The sequence below is a fragment of the Eublepharis macularius genome, chromosome 9, assembly GCF_028583425.1.
Source record: "Eublepharis macularius isolate TG4126 chromosome 9, MPM_Emac_v1.0, whole genome shotgun sequence".
Lineage (NCBI taxonomy): Eukaryota > Metazoa > Chordata > Lepidosauria > Squamata > Eublepharidae > Eublepharis > Eublepharis macularius.
In genome coordinates, this window is record NC_072798.1 from 35,056,414 (window position 1) to 35,084,029 (window position 27,616).

The 27,616-nt window shown below is 44.3% G+C and overlaps 1 protein-coding gene across 2 annotated transcripts; it reads right to left on the bottom strand.

Moving 5' to 3' along the window:
* Positions 1 to 9,832: 9,832 nt before the first annotated feature.
* On the bottom strand, positions 9,833 to 27,303 carry TXN2 (thioredoxin 2). Of its 2 annotated transcripts, none has more exons than XM_054988462.1 (4): positions 27,218 to 27,303; positions 23,725 to 24,008; positions 19,611 to 19,734; positions 9,833 to 10,652 (listed from the first exon to the last, which is right to left on the bottom strand). In XM_054988462.1, exons 2-4 carry the CDS (start codon positions 24,006 to 24,008, stop codon positions 10,536 to 10,538), a joined length of 525 nt encoding a protein of 174 aa, XP_054844437.1. In that variant the 5' UTR covers positions 27,218 to 27,303; the 3' UTR covers positions 9,833 to 10,535. The 2 variants fall into 2 exon arrangements, with proteins under 2 accessions (XP_054844437.1, XP_054844436.1); XM_054988461.1 differs by lacking the exon at positions 27,218 to 27,303 and adding an exon at positions 27,117 to 27,179.
* Between the last annotated feature and the right edge of the window lie 313 nt (positions 27,304 to 27,616).

Below are 27,616 nucleotides of genomic sequence, written 5' to 3' on the forward strand. Positions count from 1 at the left end.
GGATGCACTCCTAGCTATGCAAGGATGAATGCCTGTGTGACTTTGTGTATCTTACCTCTTCTCAGGCAGGTCTGCAGCTGGGCAGCCCGTGGATCCAATTTCCCTTTGTTTCCCTGTGGATATGTTTACATTCAGGCCTGGATCGAGTCAAGTAGCTTCTAACATTACTCATCTGCCAGTTATGATTATGCTCCAGCAACCTTGAAATCGAGCTATCAGGTTTACAGTCTATACCTCGGTCCTCCAGCCAGCAGGGAGAAATGACAGACATCATGGCCTTTGTTTCCCAGAGTGAGCTAGACTTTGCTGCTGCGGTCTCACAGCTGCAAAGCATAGCCTTTTGAAAGCATGAAAGAAAAATAAATGACTAATAGACTAACCAAATATTTTAAAAATTACGTTACTGTGAGAAAAGGAATTCAGAAATGTTGCCGTGTTCAAAACCATCGCAAATGCATGCGATAGCGTAACCTCCATCCCACTGGTCTCTGCATCCAAGCATTTACAGCACAGATTGAAAAAACCAAACACCTTTATCAAGGCTCTGTAATTTCTCTAAAGGGGAGGTTGGACCCACCGATCAACAGAATGCATCTTGCTAGTTAGAACTTGGATGGGAGGCCACCAAGGAAGTCCAGGATTGCTACACAGAGGCAAGCAACGGCAGACCACCTCTGAATGTCTCCTGCCTTGAAAATCCTCATGGGGTCACCGTAAGTTGGCTGTGACTTGATGGCAAAAACCCCAAGCTGCATGTTTTATTCTTTTCTTCAGCAGTAGAAAGGAGCAATGCCATGACCTTTTAGCTTCTGCCCCCCAACTATAATATGCAGCTTAAGACATTTTCCCCTTGAAACTTACCTCTTTTAACTAACATAGCAATAGACGTTGGAGGCAGAATCATGTTGCCCCTTCTAGCATACACCGTTGCCTACCAAAGCCACTAATAAGTAAGTTAGGCCAAGAAAGTGTAACTGGTTCAAAGTCACCCAAAGAGCTTCCATGGCAGTGAAAATTTGAACTTGGATCACCCTGATTCTGGTCTCGCACACTAACCACTGCACCATGCTGCTACCACAGCCTCTGCACCCAAACTGTACACAACAGAACAGGGTGGACTGGGCTCCCACTGCTGTGTGGCTGGGGCATAACAGTTGCAGCCAAGGCCCCTGTCTTGGGATAAAACATGTGATACCTCCCCCTCAATGGCCGTTGGAGGCAAGGACATGTGAACGAGAGCTTCAGAAAGTTAATCCCATCCAGTTCTTTATCTAACAATTGTCCAGGGGCTGCATTCCCTTCACTTCATCCCAAGGAAGATATTTTCCTGTCTCTCCCCAGAGTCTTTTATTATTTTAAGAAGAAAGAGCATTGCTTCTTCGTTATTTTTAAATAGAAGGTTTAGGAGGATGTCAGCATCAACATCTGTGATGAAGATAACATTCCTGTCTAATTAGTGAGCTGTGAGCAGAGAGGACTTCCTGTCCTCCTTTTCCCTCCCCCCATCCTAAAGGGCAGCCAAAACCACTCAAACTAGGAGGAGGAAGCCCCCCCCCCCGCAGGCTTGCTGTTGTGTCAGTCAGTATGCTTGAGCAAAGACCCCGTTCGCTGGGTCTCTTGGTTCCCACAGTCTGTCCAGAGCTCTTCTTCCCAGCACACAGATTGCAGTTGCTATTTGTAAACATATTTGGAGAGCGTCTTGGAATAATAGACATTCTTCCAAGCTTTTTTGGATTGTGGATCTGTTACAGATACCCAGGCAAGAATGGCGCAAATATGTAGGAACTTCATGCACATTCTGGAAGGGAAAGACTGAACAACCAATAGCCATGCATGGCAGCTCTGTCATCTCCTCCAACAAACCAATTAAATCCTACCTGTCCAATGGGATAGAAATTGAAAATGTTTGTTCATGACTTCAGATACAAATCTCTGAAGCCTAAATGTATTAGATTACTAAATGAGATTCGTGGCAACGTGGTTCAGTGGAATGAGAGTTGGGGTGTAGATAGAAAACAGCTGACTGGCTGGAATCACAAGGCAGCCCGCAAGTGCCCTGTCTTTTTTAAAAAAAAGATAAAATGCCTGAACTTGCCTAGATTATGGCAAGAGAACTTGCAAGTGAGCATCATTGTGTGACTGATGGCCTTCTTCTTACGAAAGCAGGTAGCAACATTCATGTGTTCTCCTCAAAACCACTTCATTGCCTAAGCAAAATATTGTTTGCATGTGCTGTTCCGTGATCAACGGAAAGTTTGGGGCAACTTTTACAGAGTAGATTTCCTTTGGAGCAGCAGCTACTTGTGATGTCTTTGCAAAAACTTGCTTCTTTACAAATAGGCAGGGTAAATTGGTGTTTTCAGGATGCAGAAACAAGCACACGGCGCAGGAAAAGCTGGTCTCAAACATCTGTTGGGCACCAAAATCACACTGGCTGTGCTGGGAAAAGGATCACAGCTTAACTGGTTTCATGCCTTATGTCTGCACTACAAGCACCATTGTAAAGTGATACCTGAACAGTAAACGGCACATCTCCCCCCCCCCCCCCCGGCTTCAATTGGGAGATGTAAATGCCTGCCTAACACTTCTCCTACTGCAGCCTGTCCCAGGACTCCGGTTAACTCACACTTAGGGATCCTGTAATTATAACCATGCTGTTGCCGTGCACGTTCTTCCTTGCCCCAGTGAAACCAGTGTGGTGTAGAAGATAGACTGGTGCAGAGGGTATTCAGGTTCAAATCTCTACTTGCCATGGATGTTCACTGGGTGATCATGGGCCAGTCACGCACTCTCTTTTAGCCTAAGATACCCAACAGGGTTGCTGCAAGGATAAAACGGAGGAGGGACGAAGTTGTAAGCCACTTAGGGTCCCCATTGGGAAGAAAAGTGGGGTATAAATATCTAAACAAAAATGCTTGTTCCCATCACAAATATGTTCTGTTCAGTTTTATGAACACTGGCAATGGTATTGTTATCACAATTTGTAGAGGACAGCGTGATTTCCACGGACTTTATGGAAGCGGTAGTGAGGGCTGCATGGTGAAGCTCTGATTTCTATTGCTATGACTCTTGATTTCACTGTTAGGGAAACACAATGAACTAGTGAACTAGGTCTGCTTCACTATAAGCTCCAATGTAACAGCAGACAGCATAAGTGGACCAAATCTCCGCAGGTAAATTTTTCCTCTAGCGTATTAACAAGGTGGCTCCCACCTGGCAAAATGGATGCCACACGTGAGAATTTAAGGTCAAGAAAACAGAGTAAGGGGAAGACGTAACTCTGCCCCCCCTCCAGTCTGAAGCATGCTTTTCCAAAACAAAATGCAACTCTGTCAACTTTGGTTTTGCCTTAAACAAAAGAAAAAAAATAAGAGTGCAATGCACACAAGTGTTGAGAAAGAAATAATCCACACTGTCCATGTAGAATGTGTAAAGGAAACTGTGAGATAATAACCAAGAAAAAGTGGAGGTCCATCCTGCCCCCCTCAACAATTCCCCCCCGTTGGACCTTTCCCCATATTCCACGCAGCTGTCTCCCACAGGCGCCCACTCCTTTCCATGTCACTCTCCAGTGCTTCGCTACCCTAATCCCTGCTGGAAAACACAGTGAGCTTATGACTTCTACAAAAAATGCAAATAAAAGTTAAATTATGCCCATATGTGAACAGTGCTTAGATAAGGCTAGAACAGCCTGGTTGCTGTTATCCTAAGAAAGAAAGAAAATATGGAGAATAGCAAACTTCTTGGGGGTTTCCTGCCCAGTGGCAAAGCTGTACCATTTATAAACACTGAACAATGGTCCTCCTTGTTTCTGCAGCTATTAAAGCAGACACCTGCAGGACTTCCTGCAACCAACAGGCTGAAGGACAACAACGGTTTTTCTGCCTCTGTGCTTCTGGTTTTTTTTAAAAAAAAATCTGTGGCATAGTTTACATTCTGGTTAATCTACCTTGTTCCCTGCAGAGTTAACACTGAAGCAGAATATTTCAGCTTCAGAAAGGAGGATGTGGTTACTTGCCCTGCCTCTGTTGAGATGCGTTTTCATCTTTCAGACATGTTTCTCCATGCAGCAAGGGGGCTGGAGGTGATTCTCTGCATTAACCCCAAGCCAGTCCTTAGCCTCTTGCAAGGAATGTGATATTCAGTCTTAGTCACGGCCTTCCAGGGAGGTTCCGCCCCCCCCCCCAGCACTCAAACATTGCATAAGATTGTTGCAGGAACGATTCACTGGCCAACAAACTATTTAAGGCACTATCAATTTCTACAGCACCCTTCTATTTCAAAAGCATTTCACAAACAACTGCCAGTTGGCACCATTCACTTCAACATTTAGGGTTGCAAAATAAATTGTTTTCTGCTCCTATCTCCAAAGCACTGTTTCAGACAAGCACAGCATTCCGACATTTAAATATTACAACCAGACATTTCCCCCCTCGTAGTCACTCTCCCTCCCTGCTCCTCTCTTCAGTCACTGCCCCAGGTGATTATTTCTGGAAACTATGTCCTTAAACCAGTTTTAATTACATCAGCAAGGTTTTATTTTTTTTTCAAAAAAACCACTTTTGCAGGAAGGTTTACAACACTCGCAATGGTTTCCTCCTCAACATTGTTTTAAACATGTAAAGATGAAAGTTGTCATGGGACTAAGGAGGATCCCTGCTGAGGCAAGATGGCCTTGACAACGGTTAAAAATTCAGATAAAGAATAACAAAGTTAGATAAGCATTTGGCAATGGCGCATGCTGTTATTAACAGTGCATCTCATTACTGCTAGAGAAGAACAGGAGGCCCAGCCTTCCTCAGGGCCTGGTCTTGCACACTGGAAAGCAAGATTATATATATATATACTGTAATATTAGGACAGTTCAATGCATGTTACAATAGTCACCAAGAACAATGCCTTTTATTAAGATCAACCAGGGTTCCCAGTGCAAGATGGAAGACCTGTGTAAACATGATGCTGACATGGCAAAAGAACTTAGTTGTGTGAGTTTGCATGCATCCCGAGTCTTGTTTAAACTGGACTGCTGCTTTCTCAAAGCAGTTATGTGTGCTTAGTTAGCACACCAGAGATCCAAAGCCTAGGCAGGCACTGTGCAGGTGTTCTTAATAAGCACACACAGCTGATCTGTACAGCAGCCCAGTTTAAACCACACTTTGGGCATGTGTAAGGTCACGGAGACAACTGCTTTTGCCTCGCTAACTTACTGTTCAAATCAAGCCTGAGACAGGACTACTTAAGTCTGCACATTCTTTCTGCCCTAAGATGGTAGTGGAGAAGCTCTTCCAGACTACGGTGGCAATCCTACGCACTCTTACCTGGGAATAATTAGTGGGAATTACCACCTAGTAAATGTGAATGGGATTGTACTACACATGTTAGAACTGTGCCTTGTATAAGGTGGTTTCAGAATGCTGGAACAGAGAAGGAAAGAGATGCCTTTGGAAAAACAAAAGCCAACTCCCCTCAATTTCTATGAATGAGATGTGGGAGAAGAACAGGAGAAACATTTCAAATAAATAAAAGTGTGTATTGTGCTGCATTTGCTGCAGGCGTACACACACTGCAAAGTTACAGCCAAACTTGGATTCCCAGGATGTATAGATGAGGCAAAATGAATACGTGTCCAATGTGAACAGCTACACATGTGTGATGCCACTATTTCTTACTGAGAAGCTTATTGTGAGCTTGAATTTCATTATGTGACAAGAAGCTCCAATGCTGGAGTCAGTGCCATCAATCCACATAAAGGAAAAATACTAACACTGGTAATTTACAGATGATAAAGATTCATTTCAACATAGCCAAATATTAAATTGCTAGCCATACGGCAAAAACTCTGGGCCGTTTCCAGGTCACACTGCAAGTGGATAGGTTATCCGCTGCAGCAGCGTCTGTGACCACACTGCACTGAAACAATTTTGCTGAACCCTCCCTCAAAATATTTTGGATCTGTTGCCTCAAAAAGCAAAGATGGCTAACAAAAATTCCTTAATTTGTCCATCAGGAAATTCAGAGATACACAATTCTTTACTACTGTAGCAGCTTAACAACGGCAGACTTTTTAACCAAATTACCCCCGTCAATAGCCTGCATAGTGTTACTGTAGCAGCATACGCACAGTAATCTGTCATTACCAAGGAGGTCACAATCCCACTGGAAATCAAGGCAGCTTTGCTTATTTTAGCTTGTATTTTCTTTAAGCCAATGACACAGTGCCACAGCAGTTTCCAGTATGAGATCACATTTCATTGGGGTGCAAGACACTGCCCACGATCCTCTCACAACAAACTGGGCACAAACCTTGTTCCTGCTAGACAGCATGGCCGCTTGCATGTAGGCAGTTCTTAACAGAACCAAGACAAACACAGCAGGGCAATGGGAGTGGAGAGGCAAAGGCAAGCAGACACATGGGCCAGAATAGATGGTGAGATTTCATTCCCTTAACCACTGGGTTACGCTCTCTCTGCCATAGTCAGTCACTTACTATGTGTGTTATGTGCCCTTGAGTCACTTTCGACTTATGGCGACTCTATGAATTAAATGAGCTCCAAAATGTTCTACCACTGACAGCTTTGCTCAGGTCTTGCAAACTGAAGGCCTGAGGGTAGATGAGGAAACAAAAGACAAGACAGGAACAATTTGTGTCAGCTATTTCAGGAACAAAGTTGAAGCCAGCAGTGCAATGATACGTGAATTGTAACCTCTGAAGCAGAGCACACCTTTGCAACCAGGGCCACACTGCAGTTTTTATTAACAGAACAATGTATGGCATCCAAAATAGACCAAACAGGCACTTTGCGATGACTGAGAGGAACAGGTAATGCCGTGGAACAGCTCTCTACATTACTTTGGTGAGGTGTTGGGAGGGGGGTGGGGTGTCCATCACAAACCCAGGTCTAACAAGCAACCTACAGTTCCAAGAGGGCTTTCCTTCCTTCTCCCCAGCATCAGTAAGGCCCACTGTACTGACAAAAAAGGACTAGAAACTTAAAGGCAGGGCTTGCTGTGTAACAGAAGCATCTTTGTGCTTCCACTTTTTTATTTTTGCTGTTTTAAATGAGTAACTCCAACGTCTTAAAGAGATCTTCGGTGGCTTTAAAAAGCTATTAGGGATTGGAAGAAGGCAAGTGGTATGAGATGCCGATAGAATTGTTGCCTCTTCCCCTTCCCCGAAACACTATGGCCCCTCAGCTTAATATATGAGAGTAGCAGCAATTGTGGCATGCCTCCATTAAGTTTTGCCAGTAAATCTTGTCTTGATAGCACACAATACCACTCAGACCCCAGAGCCTTGGAAGGAAGCGATAAAACAGCCCATGTATGCTGGCTCTTAAATACACAATGCAAAGTCACAGTGCCTGCAGCTGTTTTTTCCTGTTCGGGTGTTTATGGCAGGGCATGAAAGTTAACCACTGAAGAAACATACCAGGCCTATTCTCCTCCCAGACTTTTCCTGCCTGTTGCTGACAATGCCTCTCTTTGCTACAGACAGGAAACATGCCTGTTTCGAATGGGCACACAGCAAACAAAGAATTGGGCTTCCAGGGCTGAAAGCTAAACCATGGAAAACTAAGCTTCTGTCCCTCATTGTGCCAGAGAACAGTTTGAAAATATGTTGAAAACTTAGCAACCGGAGAAGCAAACAACTCTCCTTTTCTACCTCACAAGAAACATCAGTTAAAAATACTTATATATTGCTATTGGAAAGAATCTGCCCGGTTGCCATTCAGAGATCATGTCTTTCATTGACTGGCAGCTGCAGCCAAGAATGCAACTGTGCTTTCCCATGCCCCCATGACTCAGTCTTCCTTTACGGCTGGCGGTAGCAACACAAGAGCCCCACTTGCTCCGGCAGACAGAAGGCAATCGGGGCAGAGGAGGTGTAAGCGGAGGGATGCAGCTGCATCCTCTCTTGCTGCCAGGCATCCATTAAAGAAATAGGCATCATCTCCGGGTTGCGGTCTGGCAACCTTAAAATGGAATTACATTAACTACACCACTGTGGCTTTTGACATTTTTAGAGCAGGAATACTGTAGATGATTATTATGGGCTGGGGAACCTAGAATGAAAAAGTCTTGTTCTTTCAGAATGGTTCAGCAAATAGACAAACATTGTGCTTACAAAGCTAATGTAATCCTCAACTGCAAATCTCTGTAGCAGCTATTTGGGGACTCAGCCAAAAGGTGGGAACGAGTACAGCCTCTTCCCTTTTCCCGGCTCTATTTCCTGCAGCCGACTAGGCCCAACAAGCAACCTGTCTGAGAAATTTGGCAGGAACATTGCTGCCTGGACAATTATGGTCAAAGGAAAACACTCAAAGACATTCAGCTCAGCTCCTTAAAATTTGCTGCAAATTGTCTGGTGTGGGTGAAACTTCTCCGGCGCAACAAATCCTTCATATTTAGATCCTGTATGTTGCAAGAAAGGGAAGCAATTGAAGCAAAAAAGGGCTAAGTATCACAACAACACTGAAAATATCCCTGCAAAGGCAAAAGCAAGAGTATACTATAAAGATAGCATCAAGAAGTTAACAAGTATTTGGCTTTGCCTCTGGAAAGAAATTCCTACTACAGCTTCCCCATCCTGCCCAAAGAGAGATGGGTGTGGAAGGCGGAGAGGCCAAGCCATGGCAAGGAAGCAGTCGCTGGCCACAACGTGCTTGCAAGGAGGTAGTTCCAAGGAAGGAGCAAAAACTGAGCAGCAGAGGGGAGGGGTTACATTAAATTACAAGCAAGAACAAACAGACTCCACTGTCACAGTCGAAAGGTTACAGCAGTCATGTGCCAAAGGTATGGGTTGATTAGCTCTGCTGTGTAACATCAATTTACCCCTCTACAGGGTAACAAGATTCCTTTTAAGATCAGACGAAACTTCAAATAGCATAAGGTAGAAATTCAGCCCTAAATCATATGGCAAAGAAAGAACAGGATGTGGTTCAGTTTGGCTGGATTTCCCCTGGAATGCTTGGCCAGTGGCAATTATGCTGAATTTCAGTTCTGAAAACCATGGTGGCCCATAGCACCATGCTCCTTTCCCATGCCTGCAAGCACTCTCCGTGCAAGCAGGCTGGTGTTCTACAAAACGCACGCTGGAGGCCAAAATCCAAATTCTGAGCCATCAACCAACCTTCATTGCTGTAGGTTCTGTCAACTACATGAAAGGATTTGCTCGTACCCATGACAGTCAGATACTGAATGTCTTTATTGGAAATAATCAGTCTGATCCAAGAACCCAGCACCCAGCCTCTCCGATGACAGCCATCCCTGTACTTTCAGGGAGGGACTGGCACCGTAGCAAATATCCTTGTGCATTACAGCACAAGGCACTGGGAAACCAACCCTATCTCATGCTTACGCATTCTGTCTATCTAGGGACGGCCTCATGAAAAAGGAGTGTGCTTTGGGCCTCCTGCTTTACAGACACTGGTGTTCTTTAATAAGCTTCTGCAGTATGTTTCTTCTCACCATGCTTATTTCACTGGTGAATACACCATCCCTTATTAGAGAGTTCCAAAAATGAATTCTGCAAGGCCTAGATATTTACTTTAGATGATTTAAAATGTCTGCTGTATAGAGTCAGCCCCTGTTGTTCCCAGGGTGAAGCAATGCCCTTCAGGGAGCAAATTTTGGGACATGGTTAAATTGCAAATGGTTGTGTTTAATTAATATTTTTAACCACAACCACACCTATCGTTTTGATAGGTGGCTAAAATATGACCTAGCTCACACAGTGCCATCAAGAACCTCCCAGAACGACTTTATTGATACATCTTATGCCTCCCCAAAAGAGATACCCTATATAAGGTATTCTCTATATAAAGAACAAAAATAATTAAAGCAGTCTTTATTATCGAGCTACCAAAAAAAAATCCAAACAGTGTTAATCTTTTTCCAGTTTATAAACTGCAGTGCACTGGAGTGGGGGGGGGGGGGAGGACAAGGGGGCTGTGGTATCAACCCAAAAGCCCCATACTGGTTTAAAACCAACTCTAGAGAGAAGACACAGGACTGATTTAAACATAAGGCAAGAGCATCTGTTCATGGGGGCTTTTTGCACTTACCTGGCATCTCATTTAAGGTGGACTCCCAGCCATACAAAGTAGCTAGGTACATAACCCAGTTTAAATGAGACCCACAGCACATGCTTTTACCTCAGCAGGCGCCACACTCAAGTCAGGACAAAGATTTGAGAGAGAAAGCAGAGTGACAGAATTCTGGACAAAATCTGCTCCCACCTTATAGGCACCAATTAACTACGCTGATTCTAGCCTGGACCAGGGTGGATGAGGAAATGTCTCTCCCTTGCCACTGGCTACTGGGCAACAGGCAGTGGGGCCATTTTTCCACCATCAAGTGACCAGCCTTCCCATCAAACTCAAAACCTCCTGGGAGTGTCGCTGCCCTCCACCCCCTGATAGGGAAGGGGAAAGAAGTTGGCATCATCCACTTCCTCTGACCCACAAGTCCCCTCCAAGCAAACAGACAAGAAGGACAAAATGCAAGAGGCCTCAGTGACTGCTGTCCTTGCTAGCTCAAGGCCCAAGGAGTTTCTTGAGGAAGGCTTCCAGCTGATCCTCATCCTTGATCCCCACAAATTTATCCACCACGTTGCCATTCTTCAGAGCCAAGACCGTAGGCACAGCCGAAACCTTAAAAGACAAGGACACAAAAGAAACAACAGCTGAGCTCAAGTAACCTGGGAACATCATTTTCAAGAGGAGCAGCAAAAGCAAACATTAAACAAAAGGTACAGAGCTTTTAAAAAAGTAAATGATTAAACTTCCCATCCCCCTGCTGGAGGGTTTGCAAGAAATGTAGCAGTATTATTCAAATATCTGGGAGGATTTTTGGTTTTTTTAAATGTTAAACTGAAGGGAGATATTTACAGGATTGAGAAAGGGAACTACCACTGTTAACCTGTTGAGATTAACAAACCTACTTCAGGATACCAGTGACCAGTAAAAGCCACAGCTAGCATACTTTGGAGGGCCAGGCTCCACTATCATTTTATCAAAGTTCAAGGTTGCTAAAGTTTAGTGCAGCTTTATGAATACAAAAAACTCTGAAAATAAGAGTGAATGGGAGACAGGCAAGAGAGACAGACAGACAGAGGGCACCCTAAAATGTTCTTTCAGTAAGAACAAAAATGCCTCCTGCCCACTTTCTAAAAGATTTGTTTTTCAACAATGGAAGTTCTAGTTGCTTGTTAAGAGAGTTGAAGGGAGGCAGACACCTTCCTCAGGTTTCAGGCTGTGCTGCCACTTCTCCAAAAAAGAAGGCCGTGTGTGGAGACAGACAACTGGGACACATGCCGTAGCTGCTTCAAAGCTTACCAAGGAGGCAACTGGTGGCTGTACGGGTGTTGGTTGCCTGTGACTGTGCAATAAGCCTACATTAGCCACACCTCCATGTCCTGCATCAGCTCATCAGGAGCAAAGTGATGCGAAGCGTAATAGTATGGCTGAAAGTTACAGAAGATGAAAAGCATTTGCTCTGCGCATTCAGGGCTCCTGGTTGTTGATTTCCAGCGTGCATTTGCCATCATGCTCGCACACACCAGCACCTTCATTTGGCAGATGCCAGCACTATACTTTGCTCTTTGCTAACTAGGTTTTTGAAAGATGTATTTATGAAAGCAGAGAGAAAAATGGCCAAAGATGGAAGCTGATGAAATGTGGGAACTGTCAAGTCCAAATCAGCATACACAAAAGGGCAGGGTAGCTGTTGCTTGAGAAACTGCTTTATACCGAGTCAGGCCATCAACCCACCCAGTTCAGTATTATCTATAACTGGCAGTGGTTCTCCAGGGTCTTAAGCAGAGCAGCGTCTCTCACCCGAGACCCTTTAACAGGAGATGCCAGGGACCGAACATGGGACCTGGCACATGCGCAAAGCCCTCACCACTGAGCCACAGCTCCTCCATTTTAACAACTTTTATTTGAGTATGTAACCTCTTGTGCACACGCTGGCTGGATCCTAGGCGCTCTCACTTTATGTTCATGGAAGAGGGGAAAGGCAATCTTTGCTGCTGCACTTTTCTCACTGCTGTTTTCCCCCTTTCACTTCCAACCATGTGCTTGGTGATCCATAATATCAAGATGGCGCAGACAACTGCAGTAGGACAGGCACAAAAAGGTAGCCACATGAAGTTGTTTTCTACCAAGGCAGAACTCTGGTCTACCAAGATCAGACATGTCTACTCTGCCTGGCAACAGATTTCCAGGGTCTCAGATTGAGGTCTTTCACATCACATGCCACTTGATTCTTTTCACTGGAGATGCTGGGGATTGAACCTGTGACCTATGAAAGCAGGTGGTCCGCCACTGAGCTACGGACCCTCCCTTACTTTGCTTAACTCATTCTGCTTGTCAGAACTCTGCAGGGCACAATCTTCCACCGCAGTTGCCTGGTGTAACTACTGAATGCACAGACAGATTAGCTAGTAACACATCTAGTGATACAAAGAGAAACCTCAGAAATGTGGCAGTCAATTTCCACCCCCCGTAGCATTCTGTCAAGTCCTACCATATCATATTTTGTTATTCACTGTACTGCTCTACCAACTGCTGCTGTTTTTTTGTCCAAGGATAAGGCGGCGGCAAGCGAGGATCAGGTCAGAGCAGATGAGCAGAAGGAAGAGGACTTGGAAGAGAGAAAAACACATCCAGGCTCTGAATCAGTTCGTGCATTTATGCTGCAGGGTATAACACCGGAAGACTAAAAAAGAAAAAGAAATTCCAGGCCACACACAGGAGCAAGCCCCTTTAAAACCAAGAGAATGGTGGGAGGACTTAGTAAATATTTTAGAAGAAGCCAACACATTCCACAGTTCCTCTGGCGCCCTTATCTTTAGGCAGTTGAGCCACTGGGTCGTGTCCCATCCTTATCTTGAATGCTGTCCATCCCTGGAATGCACCCTCTCATCAAACACACTCCCAGCTGCCTCGCGTCTTGCTGCCATCAGCAATTTGCCACACGCAACCCCCTCCCCCCACCCCCATGGCCAGCCCTTCCAGATCTGGCTGCTCCAGACAAAAAGGCCTGCTTTAACTGGCCCCACCCTTTCCCCTCTGCTGGCCAATGCAGTACAGTGCCTTACAATGCCACAGCCCTTGCTTTATCCAGGAAGGCAAGGTTCATTATGCAAATAATTAGACTTTGATGTTCTTTAGTGCCCTCTAGGGGTCAGTTGGAAATTGTCGTTGTAAGCCTATAAAATGTTTTCTGCTTTGGGGTGAGGCAGGGAGGAGAACCTGAATATTCATGACACGCTTTTATGGGAATGTGTAGGATAGAATTTATTAGTACCGCCTTTTTACAGATTAAGGACTCAGCATCTGTTCTCCCTTCCCTGGTGACTAGAACTGGAGGAAACCAGGGACTAAAAGACATGCTTAAGTCACCCAGGAAGGCTGTGACAGATCAAGGTGGCTTCTGGGTAGAACCAAACAGCACAACTCTTGAATCCCTTCGCCACTTGCTACCACGTGGCTTTCTAGAGTAGGCAGAAATCAAACAGGTGCTTTACATCAGACTAATCTCCAGCCACTTTAATCCCATCTCAAGTGCTACAGTAACTATCAAGATTTGGAAAAGAAGGGAGCGTGAGATGAGAGGGTCCCTAGATTTGTTGAGCCTTCAGGCATTTTCAGAATTTGTGAACAGGTAGGGGACCCCCCCCCCCCCATCATAAAATGTCTGCTGCTGAGGTGGACCCAATCAGGGCAGGATTCACTTTTTGCTTTGCAGTTTTGCCCCCGTTTCTTTAAAAAGGAGCAGAGTTTACTTCTTGTGCTGCTCCAGGGAGAGGCTGCCAAGACCAGAGTTGTAAGTATCTCTCTAAAGCCAAGTTCAGGGCCACAGCAGTGACACATTTGCCCGAGAAGATGCAGTATTTCGAAGGCTTTCACGGCCGGAGAACGATGGTTGTTGTGGGTTTTCCGGGCTGTATTGCCGTGGTCTTGGCATTGTAGTTCCTGACGTTTCGCCAGCAGCTGTGGCTGGCATCTTCAGAGGTGTAGCACCAAAAGACAGAGATCTCTCAGTGTCACAGTGTGGAAAAGATGTTGGCAGGTCATTTATATCTACTCATTTATATCTACTTATATCCCAACCCCACCCCTCCTGAGTAGATATAAATGACCTGCCAACATCTTTTCCACACTGTGACACTGAGAGATCTCTGTCTTTTGGTGCTACACCTCTGAAGATGCCAGCCACAGCTGCTGGCGAAACGTCAGGAACTACAATGCCAAGACCACGGCAATACAGCTCGGAAAACCCACAACAACCAAGATGCCAGTTCTTTGCGAGGCAGACAACTGGTAAAGTGTAATCTGAAGCCTCCACTGTTTCATTCAAGGCTCTTTAGGATTTTTGCTCCCAAGGATCAAAAGGCCATTAGGAAACGCGTAGGTGGGCACCACGGTGCCCACAGCTGCCACACTAAGGAATCACTGGCAGGAACAGACAATACGCACCAAGCAATCTTTTTTGTTGGGATGGCATCTGAGGGTGCCATCTATTCTTCCATACTGCCCAATGAGAAAGAGGCAGTTTTGATTCCACTTGAGATTTGTGCAGGTCATGCTTCCAGGGTGAGAGGGGCTCTGGGCAAAGGAACCAGCAGTTCCCTTTATTCTCACCACCCACAATCAAATCCAGGCATCAGCAACATTGAGAGTCACCACTGAAGCAGCACCAGTTCAGCTGGAATTTAACAGAAATGGAGGCCCATCTATTTGAACAAACAGAACAATTAGTCCCAGGCGCTATACACATCCACAGGATGGATCAAGCAACCAGCCCCAGTGCAAAGCTAAAGAACCAAGGCTCTGGGTTCAGGGTGTCCAAATGTGAGTATGATGCAGTGGTTAGAATGTGACATTAGAATCTTGGGAGACCTGGGTTCAAATCTCTGTCCTGTCATGCATGGTCACCATATGACCTTGGGCCAGCCACTCATTCTCTTGGGCTAACCCGCTTCCCAGGGCTGTTGTTGTGAGGATAAAATAGAAGGAGAGGAGAACCATGCAAACCACTTGGGCCCCCCACTGAGAAAAGTGGGATATAAATAAATTAATAACAACAACAACTGTGCTTATATACTGCTCTTTTAGACAAATTAATGCCTCACCCAGAGCAGCGAACAAGTTAGTGCTGGGGAGCTGGGGCTGAGAGGAGAGGCTTACCCAAGGCCACCTACTGAGCTCATGGTAGTAGAGGGATTCAAACCACCAGAGTGCTGATTTGCAGCTGAACCACTTAACCACTGCTGCCTTCCCTGCTTGAGAATCAGAAAATAAAATCCAGGCTTGTGCACTATCAAGCTCTGGGAAGAGTCCCTGTGAAGGTTCCTCCCTCCCCCCACAAAAAACACATCATGGATGGAGGCTCCACTGGGACAGCCTGGAGCCAGGGGGGCAGACTAGGGCTTGTGTGAAAGAATGTGCAGGCATTCCAAGGCTCACAGAGGGGGTCTCTTACTCTCTTTCCATCTCCCTGTGAAAGAATCTGCTGCAAAGAGGTTGCGAAATGTTCCGGCCAATCTGTCAGCCAATGCCTTGTAAACAGAGGGAGGGAAGGGGTGGGAGTGGGCCGAGAAGAGGGGAGGTTGTCTGGCAATCGGCAGGAAATGCATAGGTCTGGAAAGAGCCTTTAAAAAAAACGACAGGGAAACCAAAATGGTTGAAGAGACACAAACAGGGCTTTAACATTCCTTTTGCAGCACAAAGGTGCATTAAGGCCCAAGTACCTAGGAAGGCCTCTGACTGGGGCAGGGGCTCCACAGGACAGGGAGCGGGTATACAATCTTCCCCTCCACGCTGTTTCGTTGGTGCAAAATTGCCCTTTATCAGCTGCAATTTGCCTCCAAGCAGCGGCCCCCCTCAATTAGCTCTGGTGTGGGTTGTGTGATTTGCATCTGGAAAAATGGTGCAAAGGTAAAGGGTAACACTCCACTCTTTCTCCAGCCCTTATCTGAGTAAGCCCACACAACCACTTAGCATAGTTCAAAGCACATCACATACATTATACATTGTGATAATCCCTACAAACGAACAACCCTGCAAAAAAGGTCAGTATTTATTAATCCAGTATTTCAAATGAAGGGCTGAGAGAAGAATGGCTTGCTGGAGTCTGTGAAAGAGCAAGATTTGGGATCTAATTCACAGTTCCATACAAAGAAGGATTTCAAAGGGCCACGGCTCAGTGGCAGAGCATCTGCTTGGCATGTAGAAGATCCCCGCTTCAATCCCCAGCATCTACAGTAAAAAGCATCTGGCAGCAGCTGATGCGAAAGACCTGCACCGGAGACCCTGGAGAGCAACATAAGGCAGCTTCCTTGTTCCTGTACATGAGTGATCACTGACTCCCACAAGCCAGCACAGCTTATTCTCAACTAGGAATGGCTTTCTAACATATTCGTTCACTGAGTACTCGCTACCTTGAATTTTTATAGCAGAGATGCTGGGGAATGAATCTGGGGCCCCACTGCAATCACTGAGCTATGGACTCTCCTGTAAGACGCTTTTTTTTTTTTTTAACCCACTCTACATTTTCACTTTTTGCCATGTTTCAGAATGAGACAATGAAAACCAATTCTGCTGGTCTTGGGCTCCATGTAAAACCACACGATAATTGCAAAGACTAGTGGGCTTCTGCAATTCTGTACACAATGAATTGGGTAGCAGATTTAAACAGGATTCCTGAAAAAAAGAGTTCTTCTAGGAAAAGGTGAATTTCGATTTCGTGTGTGGAAAGAGCTTTGCAAACGGGGAATTCTCTTAAAGAGCGCGAGGACTCTTGCTTATATTCTCCCCAGGTACAGAGGGCCATTCTTAACTCTTCATATTCTTTCAGACTTCTGATCCATCCATGACTGTCCTGCCCTGCCACCTCCCTTTATCCCTCATTATTCAGTCATCCTTCAAGCTCAGCTCCCCATGCCGGGAATATCAAGATTGACTGACTGACAGAATCACTCAGGGGATTATCTTTATCCCTCCACAAAGCCTTTCCTGATCCACCCCAGCTACATTGCTTCAGTCGTGTCTGCTGCCAAATAACCCATCCCTGCCCCATCATCTCTACTACTACATTAAAATACCTTGTCTCTCATTCTCTTTCCTCCCTCCTGTCTCATTTAGTTTGTAATCCCACTATAAAAAAGGATCTTGTCGCGTCTGTGCTTTATATAGGACTTAACACCCTGCTGGTTCTAATTTAAGCATTAAATAGCAGCAATAAGAAACACTGAAAGTGTATTTGTGCAGCTGGTGAAAGATCACAAACCAGAGACGTGAAACCTCTGCTTGTCTCATGGCGACATGTTCGATTTCCCCCATGGGTTGCATTTCCATTTTTGTATTCCTACATCCTTGTTGCTGTTCTCCTGATTTCCTTGCCATCCTGGCCCCTGTAAAAGAATTCTAAGTTTTGCTGCAGGGGAACACCCCTCCTGCCAATCAGTACAAACAAAACTAACACAACATACAAAACAGAAGGATAGCAGAGAACCAGTTAGAAAGAGAAAGATGCCTCTGGGATGGGATCACATGCTCCCTGAATGATCAGGGTCCTATCTTGGGGGTACTGCTGAACCCAGCCTTGCTCCTAGATACCCAAGAGTTGGCTGTAGTTCAGAGTGCCTTTTACAAGCTTCAACTGGTTCATCAACTGCATTCTCCATTAGAAGAAAGATCTTGGCACTGTTATTAATACTCCATAGGTCTGTCCATGAAGAAAGTTATTAGAGTTATGCAATAGCTAGACTGGTGGCTAGAGCAAAAGGCAGCAGCTGGACTGATGTCAGGTGCATATTTGTAGAATCACATTGTGACCTACAGAGAACCAACTTCACTAGTGACCAGTAGAGTTCTAGCCCAGATTTAAAATTTCTTTTAATGCTGGTATTGACCCACGAAGCCCTAAACAGACTGGGTAGAGAGGTAAAATGCCCTGTAACTATGAAGCAATGGAAACAAAACCACCACTTCTGTTTTTTTTCTAGAGAAAAAAACCCAGAAGTTTTTGGGAAAAAATTAAAATATATGCAATACTTACTTGCCTATTAAATTTAAATTTCTTTTACTGCTCTAACAACATAAAATGCATCATTTACAGCTTAGGTCCCATATAAAAATTGTACCATCTAGCATATGTAGGGAATTTAAAAGTCACAATAGGTAGCACTACTAGTATGGTTGGATATTAAGCTAAACTTTACAACATTAAAAACTCTGAACTTTAAAATGATGTATCATTAAACATATGAAAGCATATTAACTGTGGCCAAAATTGATCACGTTTAAACAAAAGCAATCCTGAAAATGTTGCCTATGTCTACAATGTAAGAGTTCAATTTTTCAATGCTCTGCAAAATTTCCCAATTTTCCATTGGGAAAACTGAGAAAGTTCTCAGACTTTTTTCATGTTGTATATTTTGAGTATGAATACCCTTGCATTGATAAGCACTTTGCTTGTTCTGAAAGAGAAAATATCTCATTCGATAGTTGTAGGTGGGTAGCTGTGTTGGTCTGTAGTAGAAGAGCAAGATTCAGGTCCAGTAGCATCTTAGAGACCAACTAGATTTCCAGGATGTGAGCTTTCGGGAGCCAAAGCTCCCATTGTCAAACACATGAAGTGGAAAAAGTTAGGAGTCTTTAAAGTCCAGGCAGAGGGTGGGAGGGGTATGGCAAATTAGAGAGTAAGGCATATGACAATTTGCAATACCCCTCACACCCTCTGCCTGGACTTTAAAGATTCCTACCTTTTCCACTCCGTGTGTCTGATGAAGGAAGCTTTGACTCTCAAAAGCTCACATCCTAGAAATCTAGTTGATCTCTAAGGTGCTACTGGATCCGAATCTTTCTCTATCTCATAGGAGCTTTTCTTAGTGCTCCCCCATATTTTCCAACAGGAAATTTTAAAAAATCCTTTAAAAATACCAATGGACCCCCCCACCCTGCGCTCTGAACTTTTCAATTTTCCCAGGCCTTTACATCTCTAACAATGAAATCCTAAACAGAGTTACTCCTGTCTAAGCCCACTGAAATCAATAGGCTTAGACTGGAGTAACTCTGCTTAGAATTTCACGGTAAGTGTGGGTTCTAGATATCTCAGAGAATGCCTGCTCCCATATGATCCACAAATTTAACATCAACCTGCAGGCCCTGCCTACGGGTCCCAATCTATTCAAAGGCAGGATTGTTTTTCTCAAGGAGCAGAGTCTTATCAGTAGCTGCCCCAGCGTTTTGGAATTCCATGGGCAGTTTACCTGGTTTACTCTGGTTGTGTTCTGTAGGATGGCGAAGACCTATTCTATTTTAACTAGTCCTTGGCAAGCAATACTTCTGAATTCACAATTAAGTGTTTCTCCTTTGTTTTGGTTGACTTTATTCACCCTACTAGATCAGCATTTTCTGTGTATTTTGACAGCGTGGTATTCAAATGGTTACATCTTAATATCAATGACAGTAGTTATAATTTTATCTGATGACTGTACGCCACTTTGAATAACTTTACGAAAAGTGCAATGTAAGTTATGTAAATAAGAATTTATCATGCTCACTCTCTCTCACATCCACGCAGGTATCAGCGGCACGTACCTCATATTCAAGGGCCAGATCTGTGTGGTCATCAATGTCCACTTTTGCCATCAGTACTTTGCCCTTCTGCTTCGCCACCATCTTTTCCAGCCTGGGCCCCAGGATCTTGCAGGGACCACACCACCTCCAAGTGAGGAAAAGGGGTCAAGTGTCAGTCAGGAAATGCAAGCAGCAGCAGCAACAAAAAAGTGCTTTTCAAGACCATGAGATTTTTCCTCATTTCCTTCAACGATGAACTGATTGTTCCATCACAAGCAAAACCTCTGAACTTTAAACACCCACCTTGAGAGAATGTTTTGATGGCATCAAGAGTTTACAAGGTGCAGTTTACAGACTGCAAGGGGCATTTCTACAATTGCCCCAAAAGGTATATTTGAGCCTCTTCTGAGTTATTTGTGCCATGCATGAATTTTGTTAATCTGGGATAGAATGCAGGAGAGCATTTTTTTCAGACACAGCCATCTTTAAATCCAATATACATTCTAACCAGTATGAGTTTTACATTCACTTTACAAGCCAAACCCTGAACATTTTGCACAAGAGAACCCCAGGAGTTTTGAATGAAATAAGCAGGGAGAATGGCACACATTCCAGTAACCATATTTTAATCAAAATAATCACAGGGCAACCGGAATGTGCTGGAATGAATTGTTACCTGATCAGTCACCATGGGGGGCTACTTTGAAACACTAGCTTGGCCATTACTGAACAGTAGCAACCAAGCTGGGAGGGGGAGATCTGAAGCTTATCACCTCATCTGAACCCACAAACTCACTGAGCTATTTAAAACATCTCAGGGTAACAACATGCATCAGTTTCCTTTCCCAGGTATACATTGGTTCAGATAAGCCCACATCTATTATTTTGCCACAAGCAAAACGGACAGTTGCAGGTCCTTCCAACAAGTGTACAATTGGCAAAATAGAATCCTGGGCTTAGATCCATTGGAGGTGGAGATCCACTGGGTGTGTGTTCCTTGTATCCCAAGAGTGGCATTTCAGGGGGCATTTTGGGCTACAGCAGCACGGCAGATTTCTGCTCCACAGGCAGAAATCCTGTCCACAGAAATTCCTTCCTTCCTCCCTCCCGCTCCCCATGGGGACCCAAAGCAGCTTATATTGTTATCTACACCTCCATTTTCCTCTATCCATCTCCTCTATAGATCCAGCAAGGTGAAGTGGCTAGAATGACGGACTAGATTCTGGGCAACCGAGTTAGATTCCACGCTCTGCCATGGAAGCTTGCTGGGTGACCCTGGGCCAGTCACAAAACTCTCAGCCTAACATACCTCACAGGATTTGTTGTGAGGAAAAATGGGGGAGAGGAGAATGATGTAAGCCACTTTGGGTTCCCACTAGGGAGAAAAGTGGGGTATAAATAAAGTAAAAAATTGATTTTTATCTTCACAACCACCATGTAAGGTAGGTTAGGCCAAGAGAGTATGACTAGCCCAAGGTAACCCAGCGAGCTTCCATGGCAGAGTGGGATTCGAACCTGGCCAAACCTTGGTTCTCTTCACACAAAGTAGTTACAGACCGCTCCTCCCACACACCATTATACACCTGTGTAAGAGAAACTTCAAGGGTAAAAGGCCTTTGATATCCACAGCAAGTGCTCAGTTTGAACAGAGGCACTTTGAGACATTGTCCATATGCGTCCTGGATAGTTTGCAAGCTGATCATTTTGACTCAGATCTTCACACAGCAAAATGTTCTTTCCTTCTAGACAGTCTGTACAATAGGCCCAGCCTGTACAATGTCATAATGACACAGCTGCTGAAAACCAGCCCAGCACTACAAGATCTCTATGACACAGTAGCAACATATGCAAACACTTGTCCAAAGGCACAGGCAGCTTGCTGGCCATGTCAATACCCACATTAACTGGTACCGTATCAGTGTGGGATATGACTACTTGATCTGGCTGCACCACAGTTGGTACTGGGATACGTTAACAGTTTGTGGCCACCAGAGCCAGTGGGCAGCGGCTACGATGCCAAAGGTAAGGTCTGACTGGGCTATAGAAACTGCAATGTCCAGATAAGGAAGCCCTGAAAGGTTAGGAACATATCCAGCATACTGCATAGGCAGCAAAACATCCAGAAGCAAGTTGCTTTTCCAAGTACATACAAGGTTACTGCTGCCACATCTTTAAGAACTTTAGAAGAGCCCTGCTGGGCCAGACCAGTGGTCAGACAAGCATCCTGTGTCACACAGCATCTAACCAGTTGCCCTGGAGGGCCAACAACCAGGACAAAAAGCCCAAGGCCTTCCCCTGATGTTGCCCGCTAGCATGGGCTTTCAGAGATTTACTGACTCTGAATAGGGAGGTTCCCCTTACTCAACTGTGGCTAGTAGCCATTGATGGACCTGACCTCCATGAATCTGTCTAATCTTTATAGCTGGAATAAACTTATGCTGCATGAAGACACTGAGAAAATCAGCTCCCACTGTTTCCACAGTTGCTAGGCAACCACTCACATGGACTCTCCATTTCTTCCTCCTTCCCCTGCTAGCAACTAAAAATGACTAAAAAGACATTCTAGTTGGATGCAGATATGAACAAAGGGCACAGTTCAACCAAATTAAACTTTCTACTGTTTTGCTCCAAAGGTCAAGTAGCTAAGAATGGTTTTTCAGAGTCCCTGTAGTGGTGCTAGGAAGTAATTCTAGTTACATCATAACCAACACTTGGATGTGACAGCCATCAATCAGGCAATAATTGCATAAAATATAACAAAACTTCTTTTGTTTGTCATTCATTTGCAAAGTGAATCCCTAGAAAAAGGCAGGTGAATCTTTGCAATCAGTCCAAATGTCTTGCACGTGGGCAGCCATGATTTGCTATTGAAGCAGACATTTCTTGACAGCAAACCCTTGGCAAATCCTGCTAGAGCTGGAAAAAAATCCGATGCACCGAGTTAACATAGTGAGAGGCAATTATGTACTCGTGCCTGGCAATGTCTTCCTTTAGGAGCAGCAGCCTCAAAAAAGCAGATAAGCTCAACTACAACAACGGCCAACTTCTTCAACATGGGAGTGAAGGATGGAAAGGGCAGATCAAAACCTCCCACACTAGTGTGGATGTCACCCCAATCTCTAAGCAGCTTGGTCGGGAAAGCACATGAAGTCTGTGCCAGGAAAAGAACTGAAGCTAAAGAGATTTCCTTGGATAGGTGGCATGCTAAATGAAGAAATATAGCAGCACTTGAAAAATTACAAACAAGATAAGATTAATTCAAGGGAGAAAAAGATGATTTCAAGATAATTTGGAATAGCTTCATCGTTTATTTAATGCAATTTCCAGAATACAGCTCATTTAAAAACACTCACTAATTGGATGGAAACCCGTATTTGAACATCTGACTACGGTATTGAATAATTATATTAGAGGATATTATCATTCATAAATAGATTTAATGATCTTATGTTACTTTATAGCCAATTGGATGGAAGCTCCCACTCTCCGTTTTTCCCTTCCTTTTATTGTGCTCGGTAACAATTACATAATATTAACTAATGATTTGACAGGAGGTTATCGATGATTGTGTTTTGTTTTGTTTTCTTGTGTGGAATTTGTTGTTGTGTGTATAATATAAAACAATTTTTAAAAATTTAAAAAGAATTGAAGCTCAGACTACGACTAGATGTTTCAACTTTTAAAGAGTCAGGTCTGGATTCCCATTCCGGACTCGCATTCTCTGCAATCAAACAGCAGCCATGGGGAACTTTAAAGAGCTGCAGGGGCCCAAATGTGCCAATACTTCCCCTGGGAAGAGTGTTATTTGCCCCATTTCATAGCTACCTACGTACTGAATACTGCATAAGCAGCTCCGAAATGGGTCAAATACCACAGACAAACACCACAATTTCAGTTTAGGAAAACTGCAATAGGAAAAGTCAAGTGCTCCCTCCTCCCCCTGGTGCCAAGCAGAACCAGGCTCCTGCGGCTCTTTCAAAAGCAGTCCTTGGCAGTTCTGCTGCTGCAAGTGCAAGGAATATGAGTTGGGTCCAGGGAGCCTAAACACAACTTGTTCAAAGCTGTAACTCTCTGCCCAGCCTCGGACAGCTTTAAGTCAGGAAGAAACTCATGCACAAGCACACTCCCTACTCACTGTGCATGGAAGTCTACCACCACTGGCTTCTGACTCTTCAAAACTCTGTCTTGGAAGTCGTCCCCATCTTGGACATTAAAGGTGTCTCTGAAGACCTGAGTAGTAGAAAATGTCCTAGTGGCTGCAGCAGGCGCAGCAATGGCGGAAGAGGGCCCACACAAGATGGGGCAGCTTGGCACAGTAGGTACCCTGGAGAGTAGCGATGAAGGCGGGGAGCGGAGTGGCACAGAGAGATGCTTGCGAGGGATGGACAGGAAGGGCCTGAGGAGGAGTTTCTGGGCCATCTGCATAAAGAAAGGGGAACAAAATATCATTAGGGGGGAAAAGGCAAACATGGGGCACTAACACTGTCCCCATTTGCACATTTCACTTCCAGTTAAGCTACTGCTCTGCAATTGCATCATGTCCTTTTCAGCTGGGCCAGGGCGCCCCATTCCTCTTCCCATCACAGCTCACTGTAAACAAATCTGTGCTACTCCCTATATGGGTTGCCCTTTGCAGCGCTGGCTGAGTCTTGCTGTAAATTTATTCCAGTCCTCCAGTATTCCCGGTGCATGCCAAGCATTGCCTCCAACAGTCTGGTGCGTTAACAATAATATAATACAGGCCTTTGTCTAAGCACTATACACAAGTTGGATAGACAGGGCCTGCATACAGCGTTCTAATCTACTCTACTTCATGGGTTCCAACCAAATTACTCTCTCTTCTTTGGCTCAGCCTCACTCTGGGTTGCCAGGTCCAAATATCCACAAGACATTTGCCCTGCTCTGTGGAAACAGGAAGATCTGAAAACAGAGACTTTAGATCTCAGGGTCACTTGCCACAACTGACACTGCTGTGCTGCTGCCCCTCCCCCACTTTACCTTGGCAAACTCCCAACCAGTAAGCCCTTGCTGCCCCAATCTGATCATCCCAGCCGGCAGACCAACAATGCAACCCTAAACAGGATTTCCATGAACTCAGAACGGTGCAGCTCTGTTTAGGATTGCACTGCTCATTCCACATGTTAAAAAACCAGCCCTTATTCCTCAATGCCAGGACTCCAGTAAGCAAGTTGCAATACTTCAGTCTCAACACTGATGGTCCTTATCTCTGTAGCACATTATTAGTACCATTTGAATTTCACTTGGGATTTTCTATGCACAAAATATTTTACAATTTTCATTTAACAACCTATAAGGAAAATGCTAAGTGAGCTGCCAAAGGTCATCCTGAAAGTTTGTAGCCCTCAGAAAACTAGTGCTATTACAAATCTGTTCATTTTTATGGCACTGCAAGGACTTTCTGTTTATAGTCAAGGCATTACCCTATTCACTTTTCAATGGGTTTTATACTCTATTCACTTGTTTAGGATTTTTCCAATTCGTTCAGTAGAAAAATTGAATATTTGGGGAAGCACTGAAAAAAACTTGTATGCATTTTCTCCCATTTGGAATAACTGATTTTTTTTACAGCAAGGTTTTACTCAAAATGTGTAGTATGAAAATGTTTATATAAGACAATCTATAGCATTATTTGATAATTCCTACATTTACTGTGCACATATACAACATACTTTCAAAGATATGTTTATTGTTCAAATGTGAATAATTTTGGCAATACTTAATATGCCATAATATCTTTAATGAAAATACAGTATAAAGAGTTCAATATTATGAATAATTTGATACTCAAAAATGCTGGTAGTGTCACATAGTGTGACCGTGAGAGAGTCTAAATCATTCTTATTTTATTTACCTCAGACATTGTTTTCTACCTTCAATTTTCAATTTTTTTTTACTTCTCAAATGGCAAAAACTAAGATACATGTGTTAAGGCAGCATATGGTGCAGTAGTTTGCAAATGCCTTGTCAAGTATTGGGCATATCTGCAATTTTTCTTATGGAAAGACATTTATACTTTTAATTTCCATAAATATGCCTTGGTACTATTTTACATGCTAAGTTATAAACAATGCTTTTATGTTGTTAAATCAGTAAAATAAATTTAGGTTTGAAAGAATAAATATTGCATATATTTCAATCATCTTCAAAACTGTCCCACCCACAAGAATGTTTTTTCCTCCCAGGGCTTCAAAATTTCCAGAAATTTTTCCTCTTCAAGACTAAGCTATCTCACCACATCCATGGGGTCCAGCAGCATGTCTCACCAAAAACATTTTGAAGACAACCACTTCAAACTAAAGCACTTCCATTAACTTCAGAACACATCTTTTTACATTTAAATGCCACTCACATTTTCATACAGTTAAAATGCTAGTAACAAGGTCACAAGAACATTTTTTTAAGGAAGGCAAACAATATAGTGGTAGTCAAACAAGAGGCAGCTGAACTTCAGTATTAGGTAAACATTTTTTTATAGAGCAAAAACCATGACACAATTGTGGGGGGGAAACACCCAAAACATCACATACTGAGAAATACCAATGAAGGGCATTTGTCCTCTAGCCATCTTCATTTTTTAACTGGGCCATAGACAATTCAAAACTAAAATCATACCGATTTAGACTGCAAGCAGGGTAGCACTTAAAAATAACAAGTATTTCTGTCAACAGTATTTATTATTAATTCTGTTGCTATGCATGTACATAAAAAATAAAGTAACAAGAAAAGCATCAAGAGCCAAATTCTGGGGACAGGAACCCTGTGCAAGAAATAAGTTGGCCAAGTAATACTTCTGCAGCCAGGGTTGCCAGCTCTGGGTAGGGAAATCCTTGGGAGATTTGGGGCGGGGAGGGGGTGATGCCTGGGGAAAGCCGGGTTTGAGGAAAGGAAGAACTACAACTGGGTAAAATGCCAATGAGTCCATCTTCCAAGACAGCCATTTTCTTCAGGAGAACTGATTTTTGTCGCCTGGAAATCAGTTCTAATTCTGGGATATCCCCAGCTACCACCTGGAGGTTGGCAACCCTAACTGCCACTCTTTTAAACACGGGAGTCATTGAACTTCCAAACCCACCATTTCCTGTGGGTTTTAAATCGGCGATTTAAAATCGCTGCAAATGTGCTTTTTATATCGTGTTGTTTACTGAAACGTTTCTGAAATCGACAATTCCAATTTAGGCTGTGTAATCCGCCTTGAGTCTCAGTGAGAAAGGCAGACTGTAAATAAAAATAAAAGTCTCAAAAATTCTACTCTACCAACCCTCTTCTCCAGCCCAAGCTGCGTGGCAGTTATTCAGGGATAGGGAAAGGCACTCTACACATGCTCAGAGTATTACATCGCATGCTCCGAAAGACCAATTCTACGGAGTTCGGCCGGGTTGCCCCCTCATCTGAGTGCGCCCGCCCCCTCCCCCGCTCTCTGCCCAGGGGCCCCTCCCGCCCTTTCCTAGCCTGCCGAGGCTTCTCATTCATAACCTCTGCCCCCAGCCCCTTTATGACGTCAATTACGAGCTGCCCCGCTCCTCGCTCCTGAAGGTGAACCAGAAGGGCGGGAAGGAAGGAAGGCGAGCAAACAAACACGAAGCAAAAACCTCGCCACCACCCCTCACCTTTCAGGCCCCCTGAAGAGCCGCACGCGCAAGGAAACCAGAAGACTGACGCAGCCCGGCTGCTGATTGGCGCGGGAAAAGTAAACACTGCTCCGATGAATGGCTGGCGAGAGGAAGCGCTTGAGAATTCTGGCAAGTGATTGGCTAGAGTGGAAGCCTCTGGGAGGGTATCCTGGATGCTTATTGGTGAAGAAAAGAGCAGTTCCGAAGGTTGAGGTGTTTTTTCCTCTGCCAGCCTAAGTGTTGATTGGCTATTGCAGAAGTCTGCTTTTCTGACCGAATGTTTACTTCTCCAATAGCAAGCCAGAGCCCACTTCCATTCTCTCGCCGCGGAAAAGCGTCCAAGTACACGCTTTAGGACGGGTCTCTCTCCTGTTTAATTCTTGGTCAGGATTTACG